The sequence below is a fragment of the Eumetopias jubatus genome, unplaced genomic scaffold, assembly GCF_037043125.1.
Source record: "Eumetopias jubatus isolate StellerSeaLion01/CBP00866 unplaced genomic scaffold, mEumJub1_p1.0 scaffold_12, whole genome shotgun sequence".
NCBI lineage: Eukaryota > Metazoa > Chordata > Mammalia > Carnivora > Otariidae > Eumetopias > Eumetopias jubatus.
The window spans coordinates 81513831-81536884 of NW_028274818.1; the positions used below are offsets into that span (position 1 = coordinate 81513831).

Below are 23054 nucleotides of genomic sequence, written 5' to 3' on the forward strand. Positions count from 1 at the left end.
AAAATTACCTGACCAGGGAAACCACAATTGGCACACATGATGACTAAACGCAGCAGGTACAATGCGAACCAGGTGATGAGGCTTAACATCACCAGGGACAGGTCACATTAGTGTCATGTGGATGTCACATGGGTTTGACGTACCCCCTGATATGGTGGGATGAAGAAGGCAGCTCACCTCGGCGTCATTCTCCCCAAAACCCATAACCCCAGTCTAGCGACTGAGAACATCAGACAAACCCAAACTGAGGGATGTTCTGCTAAATCCCTGATCAGTCCTCAAAACTGTCAGGGTCAGGGGCGCCTGGGCGGCTCAGTCGGTTAAGCGTCTGCCTTCAGCTCGGGTCATGATCCCGGGGTCCTGGGATCGAGCCCCGTATCGGGCTCCCTGCTCAGCGGGGAGTCTGCTTCTCCCTCTCCCTCTCCCTCTGCCCCTGCTCATGTTCTGTTTCTCTCTGTCAAATAAATAAATAAAATCTTTAAAACAAACAAACAAACTACCAGGGTCATGAAAAACAAGAAAGTTTGAGAAACTGTCACAGCCAAGGAGAGACGAGGGAGACAGGACGACAAGATGTCATTCCGGATGGAATCGTGGGACAGAAGCACATTAGTAGAAAACCGTGAAACCTAAGGTCTATAGTTTAACAACGACGAACCAACATCGTTGTCTTAGTGTGATAAACGTGGTGACGTCACATGTTACTATCAGGAGAAACTGAGACTTGGCAGGTGGGATATAGGAACTCTCTACACCATCTTGGCAACTTTTTTTGTAAATCTAAAATCATTTCAAAAGTATTCTATTTTTTAAGTGATTCCACTTAAAGAATAATACTAATTTAACCATAAGGTGCACATACAGCCAAAATCCTAACCACGGTGCCAGGAAAATGAGGTCCGGGAAACATGAGTTCTTTTTCAAACCAATCTCCAGAATCAGGAGCCTTACACCACACAGACTTTGCTTTTGTGGCTCCTGCATCTGGGGTCCTACCTCCCCATCCTCAAAGAAAGAAGCTGAGGAATCACAGAGGAAGTTCTGCCCACAAAGTTGGACGTCATCATATATTTGTTTGGGAATAAAAAAATTTTTTAAGATTTTATTTATTTATTTGAGAGAGAGAGAGAGAGCACAAGCAGGGGGAGTGGCCGGCAGACGGAGAGGGAGAAGCAGACTCCCCGCTGAGCAGGGAGCCCGATGCGGGGCTCGATCCCAGGACCCTGGGATCACGACCTGAGCCGAAGGCAGACGCTTAACTGACTGAGCCACCCAGGCACCCCAAGGATAAAATTTAAAATGACCTAAGAGCTTCAAGTGTTTCACTAACTCCATGGAGGGTCAGCGGTCATCCAAAAAGGATATTTGTAAATAACATGGAAATGTGACATCAGTGGGATGTCAAGTGAAAAAAAGCAAGAGAAAAAGATGTATGCACACAATTGAGTTCGTGTTTATGTTCAAAACTGCCTAGGAAAAACAACAACAACAACAAGAAGGGGCTACACCAAGGCTTACTGGGGCCAAACTTGGCAGTGGACTGTGGGTAAAGTTTTCCTATTGTTCACTGCTGGGTATTTATCCGCTTTACTCTTACAGTTACAAAAAAATTAAATATATGGGCTCGCATGCATTTTACATTTCAATTTAATTTAAATTAAAAATTATTTATTTAGCCTTTAGGGTAGAATGGAAAAAAGAGAAAAAGCAAGTGGAGAGAAGTTTATTGATTTGCCTAAAGCTGGGAGTCAGCAAATTTTTCTATAAAGGGCCAGAGAGTAAATATTTGAGCCCCTGAGGCACACAAATGATTTCTGTTGCACGTACTCAACTCAGCCATAGTAGCGCAAACTCAGCCACGAGCCACACAGAAATGAATGGGTGTGGCCGTGTTCCAATAAAACTTTATTTATAAAAACAAACAGAGGGCCAGATTTGGCCCTTGGGTGACAGTTTGCTGACTCCTGGCATAAAATCACAGAAGTCTAACTCAGGGATCCTCGGATCTGTGAAAGCAGAGATTCACTGGAGCCAGGATTCTGATTCTTAAGCCTGGGCCTCACCCTCAAAAACCATGGTGCCTCCAGCAAGCGAAGGCTCAACAAAACTCTGGCAAAATGCCACCACTACTTCAGACAACAGCCAACAATGGTGCAGGATCTACTACGTGCCAGGACACATGCTCAGTTCTTCCCCGACATTGCCCCTTCAATCCTCCCAACCACCCTAGGATGTGGCCACAACCGACAGCCCCATTCTACAAATGAGGAGACTGAGGTTTGCAGACTTACCCAGCTTGCCCAAGCACAAACTGCTGCCATGCAGCAAGGCAGGAAGGCAGACCTAGCCCTGTGCCTCCAAGGTCCCACCTCTGAACCACAAGGGCTGCCCTCTTGAGATTATCTGTGACCCTCAGTATTGCACTGCGTTATCAAAATCCTGTAGGCTTTTACCAAGAAGCGTTTCTTCTTCAAAAACAGAGCAGAAGGGATGGGGGGAGGTGGGTCAAAGTAGGAGGCCTGCTTGGGAGGGAACTCCGGCCAGGCCATAGGTGAGGCACCCAGTGGAATCCCCTTGGAAACCCTGTCGTTTTACAAGAGTCAATGCGGGCCCCAGGGGAGAGCGGGAGAAGGGAGCTGTCGGCCTGAGTCACCTCCCCTGGGGGAGAGACTGGCCTGAGACCAGAGTCTGAGCACCCCAAGTGGGAAGTGCAAACCCAGGTGACTCATGCCCCAGACTCTGACAGCACCAGTGTGCGTCCCCAAGAAGCCCTTCTGGCCTCCTTGAATGGTCAGAAAGATCTGATCTACCTCTTTTCCATGCCTTCATCCCAGCCTGCAAGACCCTGCCTGGTTGGCTCCCTGACCACACCTTCCTATCCATCCCCTTCCCCACTCTGCCCCAGCCCATCCAACCTTCTCTGTTCCCCAAAAGGCAAATGGTCCCTACCTCAGGACCCCTCCCCTTGCTGTTCCTCACCTGAAACTCTTCTCCCAAATTCTTCTGGGGGCTGGCTCCTTGTCACAAAGGTTTCACATCATGCCTTACAAGTGGTTGAGCCAGCATGGGCAGGCTGAAAATCTTTTTCTCTAAACCAATGCACTAAATACAAAAGCCACCAGTGTGGGTCCTGGATGTCCGGGAATGGCTCTTCCCAGACAGAGGGCTCCTTCTGAGGGACACACTCTGGCCAAACTGACCTCTTAGTTTCTTAATTAGAACATGCTCCATCTGACTCCAGTGCCTTTGCACATGCTGGAACCGCTTCCCCCTTTTCCTTTGCTATTTCTGCCAAAATATCACGTCTTTGGAGAAGCCTTTCTTGTTCTGCCCAATTAGAATACTTCTTATGTGTAGATTCTTCTAGTTCCTTACGTGTTTCAGTCTTTGTAATTTTCACAGTTTGTAATTACACACTTACTTGAGTGATTTAAGAAAATGTGTATGTGGTTTTCTTTTCCAGTTTCTGAAAAGGTAAGTCAAGCAGTAAGTTCAGGTAGTCTAAAAGACAAGTGTGTGATTACCGTCCTAGTGCTGACTTCCCTCTTAAGAAGAGGGGTCCTGTTTATTTTTGGCCCATTCCCGGGTGCCTTATACCCACCAGGAGGCCTGGCCCCATTAAAGCTGCCGAGTAAGGAGCGATGGTGGGAGTGGTGTAGGGGTTAGGATCGAAGGGAAGGGTACAAGTTTCTCGTTGCTGCTATAACAAATGACTAGAAACTCAGCATCTATGATCACGCAGTTCCAGAAGTCAGACGTCTGACATGGATCTCCCTGGGCTAAAACCAAGGCGTCAGCAGGGTTGTATTTCTTTCTTTCTGGGAGCTTCAGGGGAGAGTCCAGTTCCTTGGCTTTTCCAGCTTCTAGAGGCTGTTCTCATCGCAGGCATCGTCCCTCGTCAAAGTCAGCAATCGTGGGTCAAGTTCTCACGTTGCATCTCCCTCTGACCCTCTGCTCGGCCTCCCACTTCCACTTTTAAGAACCTTGTGATGACACTGGGCCATCTGGATAATCCTGATAATCTCCCTGTTTTAAGGTCTGCTGATTAGGAACCTTAATAGCATCGGCGACCTTCATGCCCCCAGGCCACCTGACCTGACATACTCACAGCTTCCAGAAATCAGGATGTAGAGATCACTGCAGGCTCATTATTCTGCCCATGACAGGAGGGATTTTTCCTGAGAACTGAAGATTCTCTGAGTGATTCTAAATTGAGTTAATACATAGTCCTCTGACTATGTATTTGGGTCTTCGAAGACACAGTGACACCAACCACTAAATACAGCACGAATGTGCTCGCTCACTGCGACTTGTTAGGGCAGTAATTTAATACGAGCCAAGATTTCCTCACTAACAGAGACGCCCTCCACCTTCCCAGAGCTGTTATGCAGAGAGATGCAATCCTGTCTGTAAATAGCTCAGGGTCTAGCATGCAGTACGTGCTCACTAAATGCTCATTTTAGAAAGGGGGACATTGCAGAACAAGATGGCACCAGGTATCATTGACGAGTTTGGGTGTGCCTGCCTCAGCGTGAGGGCTTCTGTTCAGCCAAAGTTGAGCGCAGCTCTACTCCGTGCCAGACACGAATGAGGCGCCTGGGAAGGTCAACACAAGCTCTGCCCTCACGGACATTTCTCTTTAGCAGGTTGGATCTCGACTGTAGAAAAACAGGAAAAGGCAGCTCCACTTACGTGCACAGAATGGACTGGTCCTCTCGATCTGAGAACAGAAAGAAAAAAGGTCATGAGTTAGAATTAGCTCTGAGCAGAGGGTCTGGAGATAGCGCCTCCCCCAAGCCCCCCCCCAACCCAATCCTAAGCTCCTGCACACTGGCCCCAACAAAGGTGGTGAGGGGCCACCTGGGCTTATTGCCCAGGGCGCAGGGGACAAGAGCAGAGCCAAGAGGACAGCAAGGCTCCTTTCGGCACTCCTCCCTACCCCCCAAGTCCTGGAGGCAGCCCCAGAAAGATGCTGAAGCCTGATGAGTTCAGAAGGCAGTGGGCATTCTAGCCCCTCCAGTTCTGGGTGTGTGTGTGTGGGGGGGGTCCCAGGAGCCCACTCTGCCAGACAGAGCAGACTGGGGTCTCACTCGGCCACTTCTCAACTCCGTGGCCTTGGACGAGTAGTCTTAACCCCTCCGTGCCTCAGTTCCTGCATCTAGAATATAGGGTAGTAGAAAGTTTGGGTTTGAAAACCTAGCATGTCCTCTTCTGGGAAGAGCATCATCCTGTGTTCCTCTAGGAGATGGGCCTCCGACCCCACCCCTGCCGTCATATACAGTCTTGGTGTGGCTGCACCACTTGGTCCCCCAGCCAAGAGGATGCGGAAGCACAGTGGGTGGACAGAGCCCTGAGCCCTCACTTCCTGCCCCCAGGTCCCGAGAAGCCCATTCCTGCCATTTCTGAGCGTGGCTCTCCGGTCTTCCCACCCCATCTGTGAGCTCCCTGACAATCCTCCCCTCCATACATTCCTCTCCTAGATAAAGTGCTGAGTCGGTCTCTGTTGCTGACCACCCCAGAGAACCCCGGCAGGGAATATAGGGCATCGTGAGATTAAATGTGATTAAGCAGACATTACTGATCACCTTCTACTCTTTATTTTTTTTTTTAAGATTTTATTTATTTGAGAGAAAGAGCAAGAGAGCACAAGCAGGGGGAGGGGCAGAGGGAGAGGGAGAAGCAGGCTCCTCGCTGAGCAGGGAGCCCGATGTGGGGCTCGATCCCAGGACCCTGGGACCATGACCTGAGCTGAAGGCAGACGCTGAACCGACTGAGCCACCCAGGTGCCCAATCACCTTCTACTCTTAAAGTGGCCTCAGAGGGTAGAGCCAGGGTCTGGAACCCACTTCCTGCCCCACGAGGGATACAGGGACGGCTACCGACAATTTCAACCGTTGGCGAATTCGCCGTAACCGAAAAATCAGAGCATCTTATCTGCTGACGGGCAAAGCCAAAGTGGCAAGTGTTTCTGAAATCCATCCCCTGGCTCCATCCTTGCTGTCACGGTGCTCAGGCCCTCTTGATCCACACCGCGCCAGAGATCTCCCCGGGTCTTGTCCCGTCCGTCTCCGAACCCCTTCTCAGAGTGATCTTCCTAACACACCGAGCTGACGATCACTCTGCAACTTAACACTCTCCCACTCTGGAAGTTTCTTAAAAAGTCCAACATAAATCTACCATAGGGCCAGAATTCCAGTCCTGGGAATATACCCAAGAGAACTGAAAGCACGTGTCCCTGCAAGACTAGCTCATGAACATTCACAGCAGTGTTGGCCTAATAGCTAAAAAGTGGAAGCCACCCAAGTGCCCATCACCTGGGGAATGGATAAACAATACGAGGTAGATTCATACCAGGGAATATTATTCAGCCATAAAGGCAACGATGTCCTAGCGACACATGCTATGACGTGGATGACCCCCCAAAGACATTGTGCTAAGTAAAGGAAGTCAGATACAAAAGGCCACATATTATAGGACTGCATTTATACAAAATGTGTAGAGTAGGCAAATCCGTGAAGTCAGAAAGCAGGCGGGTGGTCACCAGGGGCTGGGCGTGGAGTGGCTGCAAATGGGCCTTTGGGGTTCTGAAACTGGATTACAGTGATGCTGACCTAAGTCTATCGATTTACTAAAGATCTTTGAAGTTCACACTTAAAATGGATGAATTTTTGGTACTCAAATTTTATCTCAATAAAGCCATCTTCATTTTTTTTAAGGTTTATTTATTTTAAAGAGAGAGAGAGCGTGAGCAGGAGGGGCAGAGGGAGAGGGAGAGAGGACCTCCAGCAGATTCCACAATGAATGTGGAGCCTGACACGGGGCTTGATCTCAGGACCCCGAGGTCACAACCTGAGCAGAGGCCAAGAGTCAGACGCTCAACTGACTGCACTACCCAGGTGCCCAATAAAGTCGTCTTTAAAAAGCTAGTGTCCAGGGCGCCTGGGTGGCTCAGTCGGTTAAGCATCTGCCTTCGGCTCAGGTCATGATCCCAGAGCCCTGGGATCGAGTCCCGCATCAGGCTCCCTGCTCAGCCGAGAGTTTGCTTCTCCTTCTCCCTCTGTCCTTCCCCCAACTTGTGCTCTCTCTCTCTCTCTCTCTCAAATAAATGGAAATCTTTAATAAAAAATGAATAAAAATAAAAAGTTAGTGCCCTTAGGTAAGGCCCGCAGTCCTGAACATGGCACCCAAGACCTCCCATAACTGGCCCAGCCCACCTCCCCAGCCTTGGCACCCCTGTGTCCTTCACTCTGGTGCCTCAGTGACCCGCCCCCCACCTCCGAGCACACTCCTGCCTTTGTTCAGGCTGCCCTCTTCTTTGTTTCCTGGCCCCTTCCTGGTCCCTCAGCCTCAAAGATGACACCTCCTCCAAGAAGCCCCCGCCACGGTGACGGAGCCGGGGGTGGCTTGGCTGTAAATCCCCTTCAACGCTGTCAAGCTATCACAAATCGCCAACCTTGGTAGAGAGAGTAAGCCCCAAGAAAAGCCCCCAGCCCCCTCCAGAATCCCACTGTTGTCTCCAAGTCCCTCCCAGATAGAAATTCAGGAGCTCTCTCACTGGTTCCTGCCCGACCCCAAGACAGGGGTGACCTTCCACACCCCTGGTCCCATAGGGACCTGTGCTTCCAGAGCGCTCTGTCCCGGGTTTGCTTTTTTCTGTTTTCTTGTGTCTGTGCCCCACAGGACCATGGAGTCCTCAGGCAGAAGCACCCAGTTCTGGACCTCGCTTCCTTCAGTTTCTGGACCCCCAGCTCCCAAGCCCTGAGCTCCGGACACAGAAAGTTTAGCTTGGTGAGCTCTGCAAAAAAAACCACCCCCAAACCTAGAAGAAGTGGGCTTCGTCATGGGGAAGCTCGATATACATGCGAAAAACTGACTCATTTATTCATTCATTCAACAAATATTTTAAGGGTATCTACCAGGTATTGGACATGACGCTGACCCTCAAAATACCACATAACCGTATGTAATACCTAGCACCTCCTCCGTGCCATGCATTGTTTTAAGCATTGACCTGTATTAACCCACATTAGACCCTCACATATCCTACGAGATAGGCTCTTTTTATCCCCGTTGTACAGATGGAGAAACTGAGACACACAGAAACTTTTAAACTTGCCCAGAGTTACACAGCAGTGGGTGAGGCAGGATTTGAACCCCAACCTCCTATTTATTGGGCCAGATAGAGCATCGGGCACTTCTCACGTGTGGCCTTTGATCCTGACCCCTTCAGGGTTGAGGAAACAGAGGTTAGGTAGCCCAAAGTCACATGGCCACTTCGGTGACTGATCAGGGTTCTGAAACACGTGCGTCAGAGTTCGGGTTCTTTCTGCCTCCCCAGGTACGACAGCACACAGGAAATGGGACATGGGTCCTGAGGGGCCACGGCCGCAGGGGACTAGGGAAGGCATTGGGGGACAAGGCAGCTTGGGGAGATCAGCATGGCCCAGCCAAGGGAAGGTGTGAGGCCTATTCCCAGGCCAGGAAGAAGCTGTGCTAAGGTCCAGGTGGGAAGAAGGAACCAGGGCATGGAGTGGCCTCTGGGATAGAAGGATCCACTTCCTAAGAATCAGATCTCAAATCCACACATCGGCCCACCACCCCTGACACACCTAGTCTAAGAACCATCACTTTAGGCCCACACTGTCTGTCTCCCCATATTAGAAAGCAAGCTTTATTGGGGAAGTAGGAAGTTATATGTTTTGTTTAACATTGTATCTCCAGGGCGCCTGGGTGGCTCAGTTGGTTAAGCGACTGCCTTCGGCTCAGGTCATGATCCTGGAGTCCCGGGATCGAGTCCCGCATCGGGCTCCCTGCTCGGCGGGGAGTCTGCTTCTCCCTCTGACCCTCCTCCCTCTCGTGCTCTCTGTCTCTCATTCTCTCTCTCGCAAATAAATAAAATCTAAAAAAAAAAAACATTGTAGCTCCAGTACCTGGCACATAGCAGGTGCTCAATTACATTTGTTAGATGGATGGACGGATGGGAAGATGAATGGCTGGCTGGCTGGATGGGAAGATGGATGGATGGATGGATGGATGGATGGATGGATGGATGGACGGATGGGTGGATGGGTGGATGGATGGACGGATGGGTGGATGGTTGGATATGGAGAAGGCCGTTCCTATGTGTCACTGGGAAACAGCGAGGACATTAATGACCATATCTAGAGGGGGGAGTTCTATCTCATAGAGAAGATCTGGCCCACCGCAGGGCAAGATGAACGAGATGATTGGGCAAGCTCCATGGACCTTGTGCCACCTCCAATCAATTCTCCTTTTCTTCTCTCAGATCACAGATGGACATTCTGGTGACCCGGTTGAGGCAAATCCTCACAATAAAAGGCAGAAGTACCAAAAGACTACTCAATTCCTCTTCCTTGCTCTCAGTTTTTCCACCTTGAGGTGGTAGCATGGACCTCAGCTGCCTACGAGCGCCATGTTCAGGGAGTGTGGAGACACTCCATTCAGGCAAGTCTGACCCCTGAGCTGAGGGCCAGGGGGACCTTGCAGGGAGAAGGGCCCCAGGAACAAGACGGAGAGACACAGCACTCTCCTTCTGCATCAGAACTCCATCCCCACATAGTCCCATCTTCCAGGTCAGCTGCACTGACTCCTACGGATACCCCCATCTTCTGCTACGATTCCTGGCTGCTCCATACCCTTCCAGAAACATCCACATCGGAAACACCCACACGTGTGTCTAACGACAGACGCCTGAGTTGGTCACTGCAACAACATCAGCAGTAGCAAAAGACCAGATGCAAACCATTTAACTGGTCTGTCCACTGAAGATGAGCTAGTCAATTTTTCAGTATTTAAATTCTGGTACGGCCATGTAAGGGCACATTAGGCAGCCAGTAAAAAGGACCAAGCAGGGCACCTGGGTGGCTCAGTTGGTTAAGTGTCCAACAAGGCTGCATGAAGGTGGTGACAGAGACTGGAGGGACAGAGACAAGCCAAGGAACGCCAAGGATGGTCAGCCACCCCCTGAAGCCAGGAGGCAGGTGTGGCCCGGATTCTCCCTCAGAGTTTCCAGAAGGAAGCAACCCTGCCCAGGCCTTGGCTTCAGGCAGAAAAACAGAAGACAAGCCTTAAAGGTCAGCAAGGCTCGGTGGGAAAAGACAGCAGTCAGTATCACCTCTCCTGTGGAGGGGAAATCTGCAGGGGCAGGTGCCCGGCTCTGGCACGACCACCAGCTCCTCGTTCTGGAATCAGGGAATATAGATATCTGTGCCTCCAACTTCCAGCCAAAGGAGAAACCCACTCAGGAACAGAGCCAGATAAGAAACCCATGAAAAACTGAGTCAGGAAGCGGGTGAGGGGCGGAGGAACCACACCCCCTGCAATCAGAGCGAGGCAGAGAGAAACATGCCCCGCAAGGGGCTGGCCCAGACAACCCCGGCTATTTTAAGGGATGATTTTGAGACTGACTGACAGATGGACAGGCTATCTTGATTCATCAGTCCAGGGAGAGGGACAGGCTTTCCCAGCAGCCTTGGGAAGCCTGGCCCAGAGCACAGGGATTTTATAGGGTCCGACAGCCCAGGAGCAGAGGTGTGTGGGGCTGGGGCCGGCATTCCAGCATCACCCAGCCCAGAGACCTGGGGTGCTCCTTACCTCACACACACCCCTAAACATGCCTCTCCCCTCCTCCCCGGACTCGGGTCCGGCCTTGGATGTGCAAGTCTGCGGGTCAGCTTTCCGAGGAGATAAAGGACTCCGGTGGTCCGCCCCCTCGAAGAAAGCCTGAAGACTCTCAGGGGACGCCCAGCTCCCCACAGACCGGCTATTTCGGCCCGATCCCAAACACAATCTCGTGGTTTATGGCTGGGGAGCCAGAGGCCTGCAGGCTGACCATAAAAGGAGAAAACCAGGCTGGGACCGAGAACAGACCCAGGCTCCCTGCTTCTCTTCCTTCCCATGCCAGACTGCTAGGGGGACCCAGTGAGAGGGAGGGGGCCAGACCTATGTCGCTGTAGGGTCACCACTCCCCACCCCAGGCCAGTAAGGAATGGAGGACACGGCCTCTCCTGCGTGGGGAAGAGCAGTTGCCTACCCAATGCCACACGTGAAGGTGAATGTCAGTGCTGGGCCTCCTCAGCTAACGCCTGTGGCACTCGCTGGGAGCAGGCCACGTGTTCCCCACCCTCTGTCCAAATTAACCCTTGCACCAACTGCGGTAGGCCCAGTTCTTTGCCTCGCGGGACAAAAGAGGAAACTGGGCACAAAGAAGTGGGGGCATTGGCAGAACAGGGATTTGAACCCAGCTCCAGGGCCCATGCCCCAACCCACTACACTCTGCAGGTCAGGGCCCTTCTCTTTCTCTGGGCCTTCCTCTCCTACCCTTGTCCTCCGGCAAAACTGGTAGGAAGAGATTCTGGGCGGGAAGAGATACTCTGAGGGTTTGTGCTGGAGCCCAGCAGGAATTTTCCAGACCCTCAGGAAGCTCTGGCGTCTTTCATAGCAGGTGACAGATGGGGTCTGGGGAGACCAGTATTTTCATGGTGGACCCTTGGGCCTCAGCTCGCACCTGCCCCCCTCTCCCTCCCTCTCTCTGCTCCAGCCCCACCAGCTTATGGATCCCACACGCACCTCCCTTGTTACACCCACTTGTCGCCCCCTACCCCCTGCCCTCCCAGACTGACAGGCCCCAGGGTCCACCTCACAGCTCCCCGGAAACTCCCTTCCTGAGCACATGTATTTGTGCGGATGATTTGATTGTATACCTGTCTTCTCCTTCACCTGGTCCCCACCAAGTAGATGGTACCCCTCCTCACCATGCCACCTCCCCCGGTGGGGTCTCAACACTGTTGAATCAAAGGGGGAGCGGGGAGCCAGATTCCCTCTGAGGTTGGGAGAGCACAGAGGGAGGAGGCTGGAGCATGCGTCTGTGGTCAAAGAGCCAGAGCTTCCCAAGTCCTTTCAGCATGCCTGCTTCTTCAACTCAACATTTACTGCTTGTTAAAAAAAAAAAAAAAAATTCTCCCCAGCTCTCTCCCCTCCGTGTAAGTAAGACACCACAGGCGCTCCGTAAAAGGGTCATCAGAATCAGATGATCCTTTACCCTTCCTCATTTCCTGGCAAAGAATGTGAACTTCTCGTGATAACTCTGAGTGCAAACCTACATGTCCCAGGGCCTCAGTGATGACCGAGCCAGGCGGACGGAGCCCCCATCTGCCCACCCCGCCATCCGGCCAGACACAGAGCTGAGGGCCACTGCAAAACCTCCAAGAGGCCGGGAGCCATGCATCTGGTCCCCCTGCGGGGACACGTTGTAGCAACACGGTTTCTAGAGCAACACCGCTTGGAATGACTTCCTGGCTCTACCTCTTAGGCCAGACCCCGTCCTTATGAGGGAAATAAGGATAAGAATCCACCCCCAGGGGCGCCCGGGGGGCTCAGCTGGTGAAGCGACTGCCTTCGGCTCAGGTCACGATCCCGGAGTCCCGGGATCGAGTCCCACATCGGGCTCCCTGCTCGGCGGGGGGTCTGCCTCTCCCTCTGACCCTCCCCCGTCTCATGCTCTCTCTCTCTCATTCTCTCTCTCAAATAAATAAATAAAATCTTAAAAAAAAAAAAAAAGGAAAAAGAATCCACCCCTTTCCAGGATATGAAAACAGCGAAGTGAGGCTGGATGCACAAAGCTTAAAATTACCCACGACATGTGGAAGACCTCAGCAATTGCTATGATCATCGCCAGGGCCATCGTCCACGTCATCCAAAATAGTGAGCTGGTGCAGTGGCTCTAGCCTGCAGCGATTCTGTCCTAAGGGGACAGGGTATTAGGCCAAGTTCAGAGCTTTCTAATGAGAAGGCCTAAGCCAGTCCCTTAGCCTCCTGGGGCCTCGGTCTCCTGGTCTGCGAAATGGGGTTAACAGCACCCCACTACCACACGGCCTCAGAGGGAAAATCAATGTTTCGAGGGCAGCAGAGGGTGACGTCTCCAGGTGGGGCATGGGGCTCTGGCGCCAACTCACTCAGTGCACTGAGGGTCGGTTTTGTCCATCGGTAAAACGGGCGGGCTCATGGTGCTGGAGAGAGCCGAGCCGTGCGGGCTTTCCAGAGCACTGAGCGGGGGCGGCAGGGGGGCGGACACATCAATGCTCTTCCTCTCTCTGCCAAGCTCACAGAGCAGCCTCTGGGGGGTTGGTGAGCCTGAGCCGCCCCCCCCCCCAGGACCTGCCAACCTCGACCTCCCTCGGACAGAGGGACGCAACTGAGTGTGGGAACTTGCAAAGCAGAGAGCTTAGAGGTTAGCTCACGCCACCTCCCAGATTTCTCTCCAGTTTGAAGAGGGTTCAGCCAAGAGCCTCGGAGCTGACAGAGGCCAGCCAGCTGTGATTTTCTTTTTTAATCCCCGAGAGTGGCCCTTTGGTGCTAATTACATGAGGACAAAACACTTGCAGCAACAAACCCTGATGGCTCCACTCAGCACATCAGGACAAAATCCTATGTGCCTTTCACACCCTTCCCCCAGCCCCGGGGACCCATGCAGGGGAGGAGGGAGATCCAAAGTGGCTTGTCGGGAAAGCCTCAGGGGTGGTGCTTTCCCCACATGCATCCTGTTAATTTACCCCCGCCAGCTAACTGTCACTTCACCAGGGCTTCAACACCCCACGTGTGTAAGAAGATAGACCTTCCGGGAGCAAATCACCTTCCACGGGACAATCGGGGGCTCCTCACAACAGCTAGCTGACCGGGCAAGCCTCAGGCTTGGGCATCCGATAAGCCAAGTTCAAATCCAGCTCTGACCCTCACCGGACCTTTGGCAAGTTCTTTGCCTCCCCGATCCTCAGTTTCCCATATAATATAGCCCCTGCCTCCAGGGTTGGATTAAGGGACAAGTCCTATAAACACAGGCCCACGTGCACACGCGCACACGGGAAGGAAGGGAGGGAAAAATAATGAGAAATTTTGAAAGGATTCGGTATTTGCTGTTTCATAAAAACCAGCAACGGAAATGTTATGGGGAAAAGTAAAAACTCTGTTGGCCTTCCTGACTTTATAATTTAGTATTGTTTTTATTCTAGAGTCCATATGTGGGCACTATAATAGTTTCAAGAATTAATTTTATTTTATTATTGTTTTTGAAGATTTTATTTATTTATTTGAGAGCAAGAGAGAGCATGAGCAAGGGGAGGAGGAGCGGGAGGAGCAGACTCCCCACTGCGTGGGGTTATATCGGGGTGCCTGGCTGGCTCAGTCAGTGGAGCATATGACTCTTGATCTCGGGGTTGTGAGTTCGAGCCCCAAGTTGGGTGCAGAGATTACTTAAAAAATAATATATTTGAGGGCGGCGCCTGGGTGGCTCAGTCGGTTGGGCGTTTGCCTTTGACTCAGGTCGTGATCCCAAGGTCCCAGGATCAAGTCCCACATCGGCTCCCTGCTCTGTGGGGGAGTCTGCTTCTCCCTCTGCCCCTCCTCCCTCTCATTCTCTCAATCTCTCTCTCTCTCTTTTTTAAAGATTTTATTTATTTATTTGACAGACAGAGACACAGTGAGAGAGGGAACACAAGCAGGGGGAGTGGGAGAGGGAGAAGCAGGCTTCCCACTGAACAGGGAGCCCAATGCAGGGCTCGATCCCAGGACCCTGGGATCATGACCTGAGCTGAAGGCAGATGCTTAACCAACTGAGCCACCCAGGCGCCCCTCTCTCTCTCTTAAATAAATAAATAAAATCTTAAAAAATATATCTTTGAAAAAAAATCCACTATTATCATTATCACTTCTTTGGAAAAGAAGTTTTGAAAGAATTTCCACTGAAAGATAGTGGGTTGAACACTTGCCGTTCATGTTCCTCCCTCCCCAAACCTGAGTAAAATGACAGTAAGGGGATTTTTCAAGTTGAAATGAAGAACTGGAAAAGAGAGAAGAGCAAGGAAGTCTTGGAGGCCAGAAAACAGAACAAATGAGGACAGTTCCGGGAAAAGAGAAGAAGTCTAATCTGGTGGTGGGGAAAGCTGAAAGCAACCTATTTCATCACAGAGTCCCCTGCCCCCAGGCCAAACCTCAGTAACTGGCCACAGCAGGGGGCTCGGGGAGACAGGGCAAGGGAGGACTTACAAACACAAGGATGGGCTGAAAGTCCGTCTGAGAAGCTGCTAGACATACCTTGCATGCTCCCTGCAGCCAAGTGACTGCCCTTCCCCCAGCCCACAGGAGAAGGCAGATTTTATTCTCTGCAGAATAAAATCCCTGGGTGGCACTAGGGACCGTAGTGAAAGGATGAAGTGCAAGTCTCATTCCACAGTTTGACACCCTTGGCCTCTTAACTAGACCCTCACAATGAAGGGAGACAGATCTTGACCTGCCAGGGAGACGGTTGCATAAGTCTTCCCTGAAAAACCTGATCAGCCCAAGGACAAAAAAGATGGAAAGATCTATCAGAAGTGCCCCAGTGGAATGGCCCAGCTCTGATCAAACTACAGCCAAGCTCATCACCAGCAAGCTCCTCCTGCAAGCCCACAGCATCCATCCACCTTGCACTGGAGTACCCCAGATGAACGGGCAGCCAGGAATCAGCAGACATCTGAAGAAAGTTACTAATACGTCAGACAGAAGTGGAAACGAATCACTAGGAAAATAAGCATCTTGGAGGAAACAGACTAGGCATGGAGAAGAATCCTCCAAGGAAAAGGACATCACATCGCATGGAAAAAGAATATATATGTGTGTGTGTGTGTGTGTGTGTGTATATATGTATATCGTATATATATGTATGATAACAAATGAAAACTTAAAAGAAGGGTTGTAAGACAAAGTTGAAGTAACTGCCCAGAAAAAAAGAATAAAAAAGAGATGAAAAAGGGACAGTCCCGGAGTTCAGTTCTGGACATGAGAAGACTTCTAGAAAAGCAGAACAGAGAACACAGAGAGAAATAAATCATCAAGGAAGTAATTCACAAAAATTTCTCAGAATATAAAGCCCTGAGTTTACAGATGAAGAGCGTCCACGAAGTCTCCAGCACAATGGGTGAAAACAGACCCAAGACAAATCCCATCAACATCATGAACATGGGGATAAAGAAGGGTCTAAAAGCTTCCAGAGAAGGAGAGAAAAAAAAAAATTTTTTTTTTTGGTCACCCTCAAAGGATTAAGAAATAGATTGGCCTTTATCTTCTCAGCAATGAAGCAAGCTAGAAGGCTGTGAAGCCATGCCTTAAAAATTCTGAAATAGGGGCGTGTGGGTGGCTCAGTCGGTTAAGCATCTGCCTTTGGCTCGGGTCATGATCTCAGGGTCCTGGGATCGAGCCCCGCATCGGCTCCCTGCTCAGCGGAGAGCCTGCTTCTCCCTCTCCCTCTGCCTGCTGCTCTGCCTACTTGTGCTCTCTCTCTCTCTCTGTCAAATAAATAAAATCTTTTTAAAAATTCTGAAAGAAAACTATTTGTTGCTTAAAATTGCAAACTCAGCTAATCTGGCCCTTACATATTAGAGACACATCAAGTCTTCAGATGAGATATGCAGGATCTCAATCTGTCTCGTATACATCCTTACTTGAGAAGGTACTAGAAAAGGTGCTCTATTTAAATAGGAGAGTAAATCAAGGAAGAGGAAGACATGGAAACCAGGAAACAAGGAATCCATCATGAGAGGGTGGAGCCAATTCCAAGCATGATAAGGAAGGTCCTGGATGTCAGCTGCATGTCATAGAGGGTAGCCAGGGCGGGTCAGAAGGCTCCAGTAGTAATCACCTTCAAGGAGAAGCTAGAAGCAGGGTCCTCAACATATATCTAGACATAGTAAAAGGAGATCGACACATTTAAAAGGAGAATTTGGGGTAGAATTAGTGATTAAGTACATTTATTCATTCATCCATTCATCAACAAATACTAACTGAGCAGTTACCATGTGCCAGGCACCAGCAGATCCGCTGGAGATACAGAGGTGAATAGGCAGACAAAGATGGAGTCTGGCTCTTATGCAGGGTATGGGTCCTCAGGAAGTTACAGGTTCACGTAACACATTCAAACATTACATTTTATATTCAGTGCATGTGTTATCCGTCTCTCCCCAACCCCACCTCTTCACACTAAAGGAACCAACAAGACAGAAAGCTCATTGTGGATCTCAGCTGAGTGACCTTACCCCCTGGGATCACGACCTTCATCAGCGGAGTCACAAACTGGGCCTACACCTTCCTTTGCAAAAACCAAACCTCCACTTTCTAGAGAAAAAGTTCTTTTTCTCAAGCTTGCATTTCCGCCCCCCCCCCCATGATTTGTTTCATTGGAGTCTATATTAGTTTTCCAGAAAGTACCAGGTAATGCCAAAATGAACCCATGTGGAGCAGCTGTTGATTCACATTTAAACTAAATAAAGTTTATCTTTTATGGAAGTGTGTGCTCACAGCTGTCACTTTCTCTTGGGGGATTAAAATGTGTCATCATTTCTAAGTAATTTTCTATTTCACTGTGTAACTTTGTGTGATAACATAGAGCCCAGAGGGAATGAAATGTATTAACACTGGGGATCCTCCTCATCCAGTATAACGCTGAAACATGATCACAACACAAAAATAGTCTTCAGAGAGTCCACCTCTTTGGAAATCAGACCCCACTGAGGCATCCTTCTCTGGCCTGCACACTGCCACCCACCAACTCAGCCGCTTTATCTTGCCGATTACTGGCTGGCAACATCCACCATCACAATACACACACAGAACGAAGCAGCAAGTCAATAAAACTGCCAACTTCCCTGAAGGTGCAATGTGTCGCAAAGTCAATGAGCTTGGAAAGGCCACACAAACAAAGTCAGGTCAATTCACGACAAAGTATCACAGAGTCATCATGAAGGACAACACGATGGGGGCTTTATGAAGCACCCCCAAAATGGAAGAGCCCTTGAGAAAACCGATGACCCCTCTCATAAGTCTGCAAAAATTATTCTCGTTAGCTCCTGCTGCAGAAATCAAACATGACATGAAGAACGTTGTGTTATGCTGTCCTGGGATTCTGTGCCCCCCCCCAAAAAAAGTTTTAAAAAATCAACCCTTAATTTTCTACTCAATCTAAGATTTAGCATCTAGTTGCAATTATAACCAAATTCCTATTATATGTAGATAAAACAGACTGACAATTTGCAATGTCATTTCCCCAGCCCAGTCAACCCTTTTTTTTCCCCCTTACAGTGAGATTTGGGTCCCTGTTTCAAGTGATTTTTTTTTTCTGGAATCACTTATTTTCAGACAATCAAAATTTCTTCCATTTCAGGATGTTCAGCTCAGTTATCACATGAAAGGTTACATACCAAAGCATTAACAGTGGTGATTTCTGGATGATAGAATTATGGGCACTGGTATATTCTCTTTAGCTTAAATACATGTTTTAATTTTTTTTAGGACGAACGTAAAATATTAAAGGTTTTTTAAAGTTACACATATGTATTTTAAGAGCACTGTGGCAGGGCTTACCTGCTACTCCCCCTTCTCCTTTGCTAAAAGAATTTCATGTCATTCTGATGTTCAGAGAAAACGTGCTTGTGGGAGCTGCTCCACAAAAGAACCAGGAATAGTCCAAGCCAATTATAAAGGTCCCAGTCCCCTTTGCCAACGATTGCTTTAGAGGTTGGCATGTGACCAAAGGTTTAGCCAATGAGACATAATTACAAACAATTACTAACATCCCAGTCCTCTGCCAACCATTGGTTTAGAGGTTGGCATGTGACCAGGTTTTAGCCAATGAGACATAAGGGGATGCCTGCTGAGGAGTTTCTGGAAAAGGTTCTTCTCCCTGATAAAAAAGAGACATAGGAAAAGAACCTAACATCCCACTTCCTTCAGGCTTTTGGACATCATAGCATGAGGACATGATGTCTGAAGCTATGGCTGCCATCTTGTGACCATGAGGAAGAAGCCAAGAAAATCCCAAAGAGGTCTGTTTTTGAGCCCCTGAATTAACTAACCCTGAAATCACCAACCTGCACTTCTTGTTATGTGAAATAATAAACTCCTATTGTTTAAGCCACTTTAATTGCTATATGGTATGCTATATTTTTGTGCAACTAAAAGCACTCCAAACAACACGAATACTATAACTTTGTGATGTTCAGCTTCCTTAAAAAGGTGTGTGAACCATCACTGTAAACTTCTCCATCAAGGGAGACCACAAATAAATTTTTTTTTTTTTTTTAAACAAAGACACATACCTAACTCCAGGAGCCATCCTTCACAACCTGAGATTTCATCTCCATGGCCCTTTCTGCAAGGCTCCATCTGCTGGTCTTTGAAGGTAATGGCAGTCCCATGTCTGCAATGATCCAGCTTGGGTCATACCCGTGGGGTTTGGGTAATTCGGTCAGTAACTTGGGGGCACTTCTACTGAGCCCATCTAGGTTGGACACACCTGGATCCCTGCCCTCAGGCACTTCCAGAACTGAGTTCTCAATTCCTGACTCAGGACACTCTTGGAGGTAGCTATTTCAGAGGTTGCAAAGTCAAACACAAGGGCCGGGCTGTTAACACAAACAAGTGCCCCAGGCCAGGTAGGGACTGGGGAACTGGAAAACTCATGCCCCTATAAAAATACATACAGTTGTTATGTATAATTTCCCAGTTGTTAAAAGTTGACAACTACTTCAAGTATCCTTAAAACTGTGTGGCCCAAACCAAACTTATCTGAAGGCTGGATGCAGCCTACCAGCTGCTGGTTCATAACCTTAGGACTATTCATACCTCATAGTCACATAAAATTATATACAGCTTTAGGACTGCCAAGTCCTTTTCCGTTGCCCTCTCCCAAGTGTAAGGATGGGAGAACTCCTATGTCTCAAGACTAGATCCATTTACAGGAAAGAAAATCCTCTCACCCTGCCCCAAAGATCAGTGACACTGTGATGGGTACTGCCCTTTTTACAATGCACCCAAAACACATGAGGAGGAAAGCAAGGGTTCAACTGTTTTGAGGCAAAGGGATTTACTGAGAGAGGACCAAGGCTGTTGAACAGGTGAAGTTTACAACTTAGAGACGCCCCAATTTCTTTTTCTTGTCTTATTACCCTGGCTAAGACTTCTAGTAAAATGTTCATTAGGGGTGGTGTGAGTGGACATCCTTACCTTGCTACTCATCTTATGGGGCAAGCTTTCAAACTGTCACTATTAAGTATGATGTTAAATGCAGGGATTTTTTGTAGATGCCTTATATCAGTTGATGAAATTCCCTCCTTCTCCTAGTTTTCTGAGCGATTTTATCATGAACAGATTTTGAATTTTGTCAAATGCTTTTCTGCATCCATTGATACGATCGTGTGGTTTTTCTTCTTTAGGCATTGTATTGACTGATTTTTGAATCTTGGACCAGCCTTGCGTTCCTGGGAGAGGCCCCACTTGGTCATGGCCTGGGTTTCCAGGCCCTTTGAGAGACTCGGCTGTCTCTCTCATAAAGTGTAGGTAGTAACAGTGACCCTATCTCACAGAATTGTGCTGATGATTAAAAAAAAGAAAATGTGGGGCGCCTGGGTGGCTCAGTTGTTAAGCGTCTGCCTTCGTCTCGGGTCGTGATCCCGGGGTCCTGGGGTTGAGCCCCGCATCGGGCTCCCTGCTCAGCGGGATGCCTGCTTCTCCCTCTCCCACTCCTCTTGCCTGTGTTCCCTCTCTTGCTGTGTGTCTCTCTGTCAAATAAATAAATAAAATCTTTAAAAAAGAAGAAGAGAAAGAAAATGTGTGTTCTTGTGAAAGGAGGCATGTGCCGTGACCCAAAGTGCTATTCAGATAGAGGCCGAGAAGAGGCCCTGCCAAGGCAAACTTCTATTGTTCAAGCTTCTGGCATACCAGGCACCACACTGAGCACAGGACATACCCTAATTCCATGTACCATAAAGCACGGTGAGGTGATTTTAGGTGCCACTAAGATTAATGATTTCAATTTTAATAGTTGTATGTTCTCTTCAATGTGCATTAGGAAAAAACATAGCAGAGGTGCCTGGGTGGCTCAGTTGGTTAAGTGTCTGACTCTTGATTTCAACTCAGGTCATGATTTCAGGGTCATGGGGTTGAGCCCTGCATCAGGCTCCATGCTCGGTGCAGAGTCTCATTGTCCCTCTCCCTCTCTGCTCCTCTCCCCACTCACTCGCTCTCTCCCCTCCCCCCTCTTTCAAATAAATAAATAAATAAATAAATAAATAAAATCTCTAAAAATAAAAACAAACAGCTGGCATGAGTAGCATCTGGTTTCGTGCATGATGATGATAATCGTTTACATTTCGTGAGTTTTGACCAAGTATCAGACACTGTTCTGAGCACTATGCAGTCGTACATTTAATCTTCACATCAGCCCTATGGGTAGGTCACAGTTATTATAATCCTCTCTTGCAGATGAGGAAGCAGAGCACAGAGAGGCTAAGTAGCGTGCTCAAGGTCACACAGCTGGTGAGTGGCAGAGCTGGGATTTAAACACAGGCACCCCTCTTCTAGAATCCATGCTCTTAACTAATCTAGTATAGTGCTCTTTTTTATTCAGTCTGAACTAGATTGTGGGGGAGAGAGCTTACGAGAAAAATATTAAGTTATATAAGGACATCATATTTATGAAGTTTAAAAACAGGCAAAACTGATGGTGACAGAAGTCAGAGTAGTTACTTCTGGGGGGGTATAGAGGAGGTATTGACTGGGAAGAGGCGTGAGGGAACTTTCTGGAAATATTTCACATCTTGGTCTGAGTGGTGGCTCTATGACTGCAGACATATGCCAAAGGTAATTTTAGGCTGGACACTAAGTTTGTGCAGTTTACGCCCTCTCCTGTAGGTATATTTTACTTCAATTAAAAGTTCATTAATAATAGTAATAACAACACTAATAATAGTAATACACAAACATGGAGGGCATATGCAAGGGTCTTGAGTTTGGACAAGGCTGCATGAGAATCTCCACAAGCTGCAAGGTGGACCCTATCACTCCCTTTTTACAGATGGGGAAACTGAGGCCGGAGAGGAGAAGACCTCTCACACCACCCCCAGGGCTGCAAATGCAGAGCTGGCAGGTTGGGACCCCGGGGCTGATGGCCACCCCTTTCCCTCGGGAGGTGAGGAGGGCACCGCACCATCCTGCAGACGGCAGGCCGGGCCCGGGGGCAGCAGAGAGGCTGGGCACCAAGCAGCCCATGCCCGTATTTGCCCAAGCCGTCTGCGCTCCCCACCCTCACCCTCCCAGCCGCACGCCCAGATGTTCGGCTGGCTTTTTCCCTTTTTCAGGCACAAGGCTCCTGGGGCCCAGCGCCGCCTGCCAAACTCCGCATTCTTGGCGAGGACTGCAGGCCAGTGGGTGGGCAGGAGGGGCCCGGACAGAACAGGCGCTCCTGGAGGCAGCCCGAGCAGCAACCCCGCGCAGCACCCTGGCCACCTGGCGGGTGGCTCACCTTGCAGCATGCTCCGGTAGGCCGTGTCGGCAATGGCGTAGATGTGGGGCGGCATCTCATGCCTCTTTTTGCCCTTGTACATATCCACAATCTTCTCCGAGTAGATGGGCAGTTGCTTGTAGGGGTTGACCACCACACAGAAGAGGCCAGAGTACGTCTGCCAAAGAGAGAACCCAAGCTTACTTGCAGCACATGGCCTCGAGGAGAGCTCAGACACCTGGTTCCCCGGGGTCTGGGCCCAGCAACGCCCAGCACCGCCTGCATTTAAACACGTACCGAGCGCCTCTGTATGCATTTTTTCACTACATCCTCAAGGCAAAACTGTTAGATGCATTCATATGGCCATTTTAGAGATGGGGAAACTGAGGCTCAGAGTCCTGATGGGAACGCTCGGGCATCACAGATAGGCTGGGTATGGGGAAAGAGGAGGAAACCCCTGGGTTTCTGGGCCACCTATGTTCTCTCTTAGAGCTGTATGCTTTCTGACAGTCGGCGTTCAGACCCCAGCCCCTCTCCTGCACGCCGCCACTCACCTCCCTGAGCCGCTGTCTACTGGGTACTTACTGTGCACCTGGCACTGAGCTCTAAGCACTTCATGGGCATCTCTTCAGTGAATCCTCTTATCTACCCTGTGACCGTCACCCTGTGATTTCCCTGCTGTCCATGTGAGGTCGTCACTGGCTCACACAGCTAGATGGCTCAGTCGGTT

General features: G+C 49.4%; 1 protein-coding gene across 2 annotated transcripts in view; it reads right to left on the bottom strand.

The window, feature by feature from the left end:
* MYH11 (myosin heavy chain 11) overlaps nt 1–23054 on the bottom strand; it is a 91210-nt gene that overhangs the window by 60006 nt on the left and 8150 nt on the right. For both annotated transcript variants that reach the window (XM_028117441.2, XM_028117443.2), the window contains exons 2-3: nt 22346–22502; nt 4693–4720 (exon numbers count right to left, since the gene is read on the bottom strand). In XM_028117441.2, coding sequence (XP_027973242.1) covers nt 4693–4720; nt 22346–22502 — 185 coding nt within the window. The remainder of the gene's footprint in view (nt 1–4692; nt 4721–22345; nt 22503–23054) is intronic.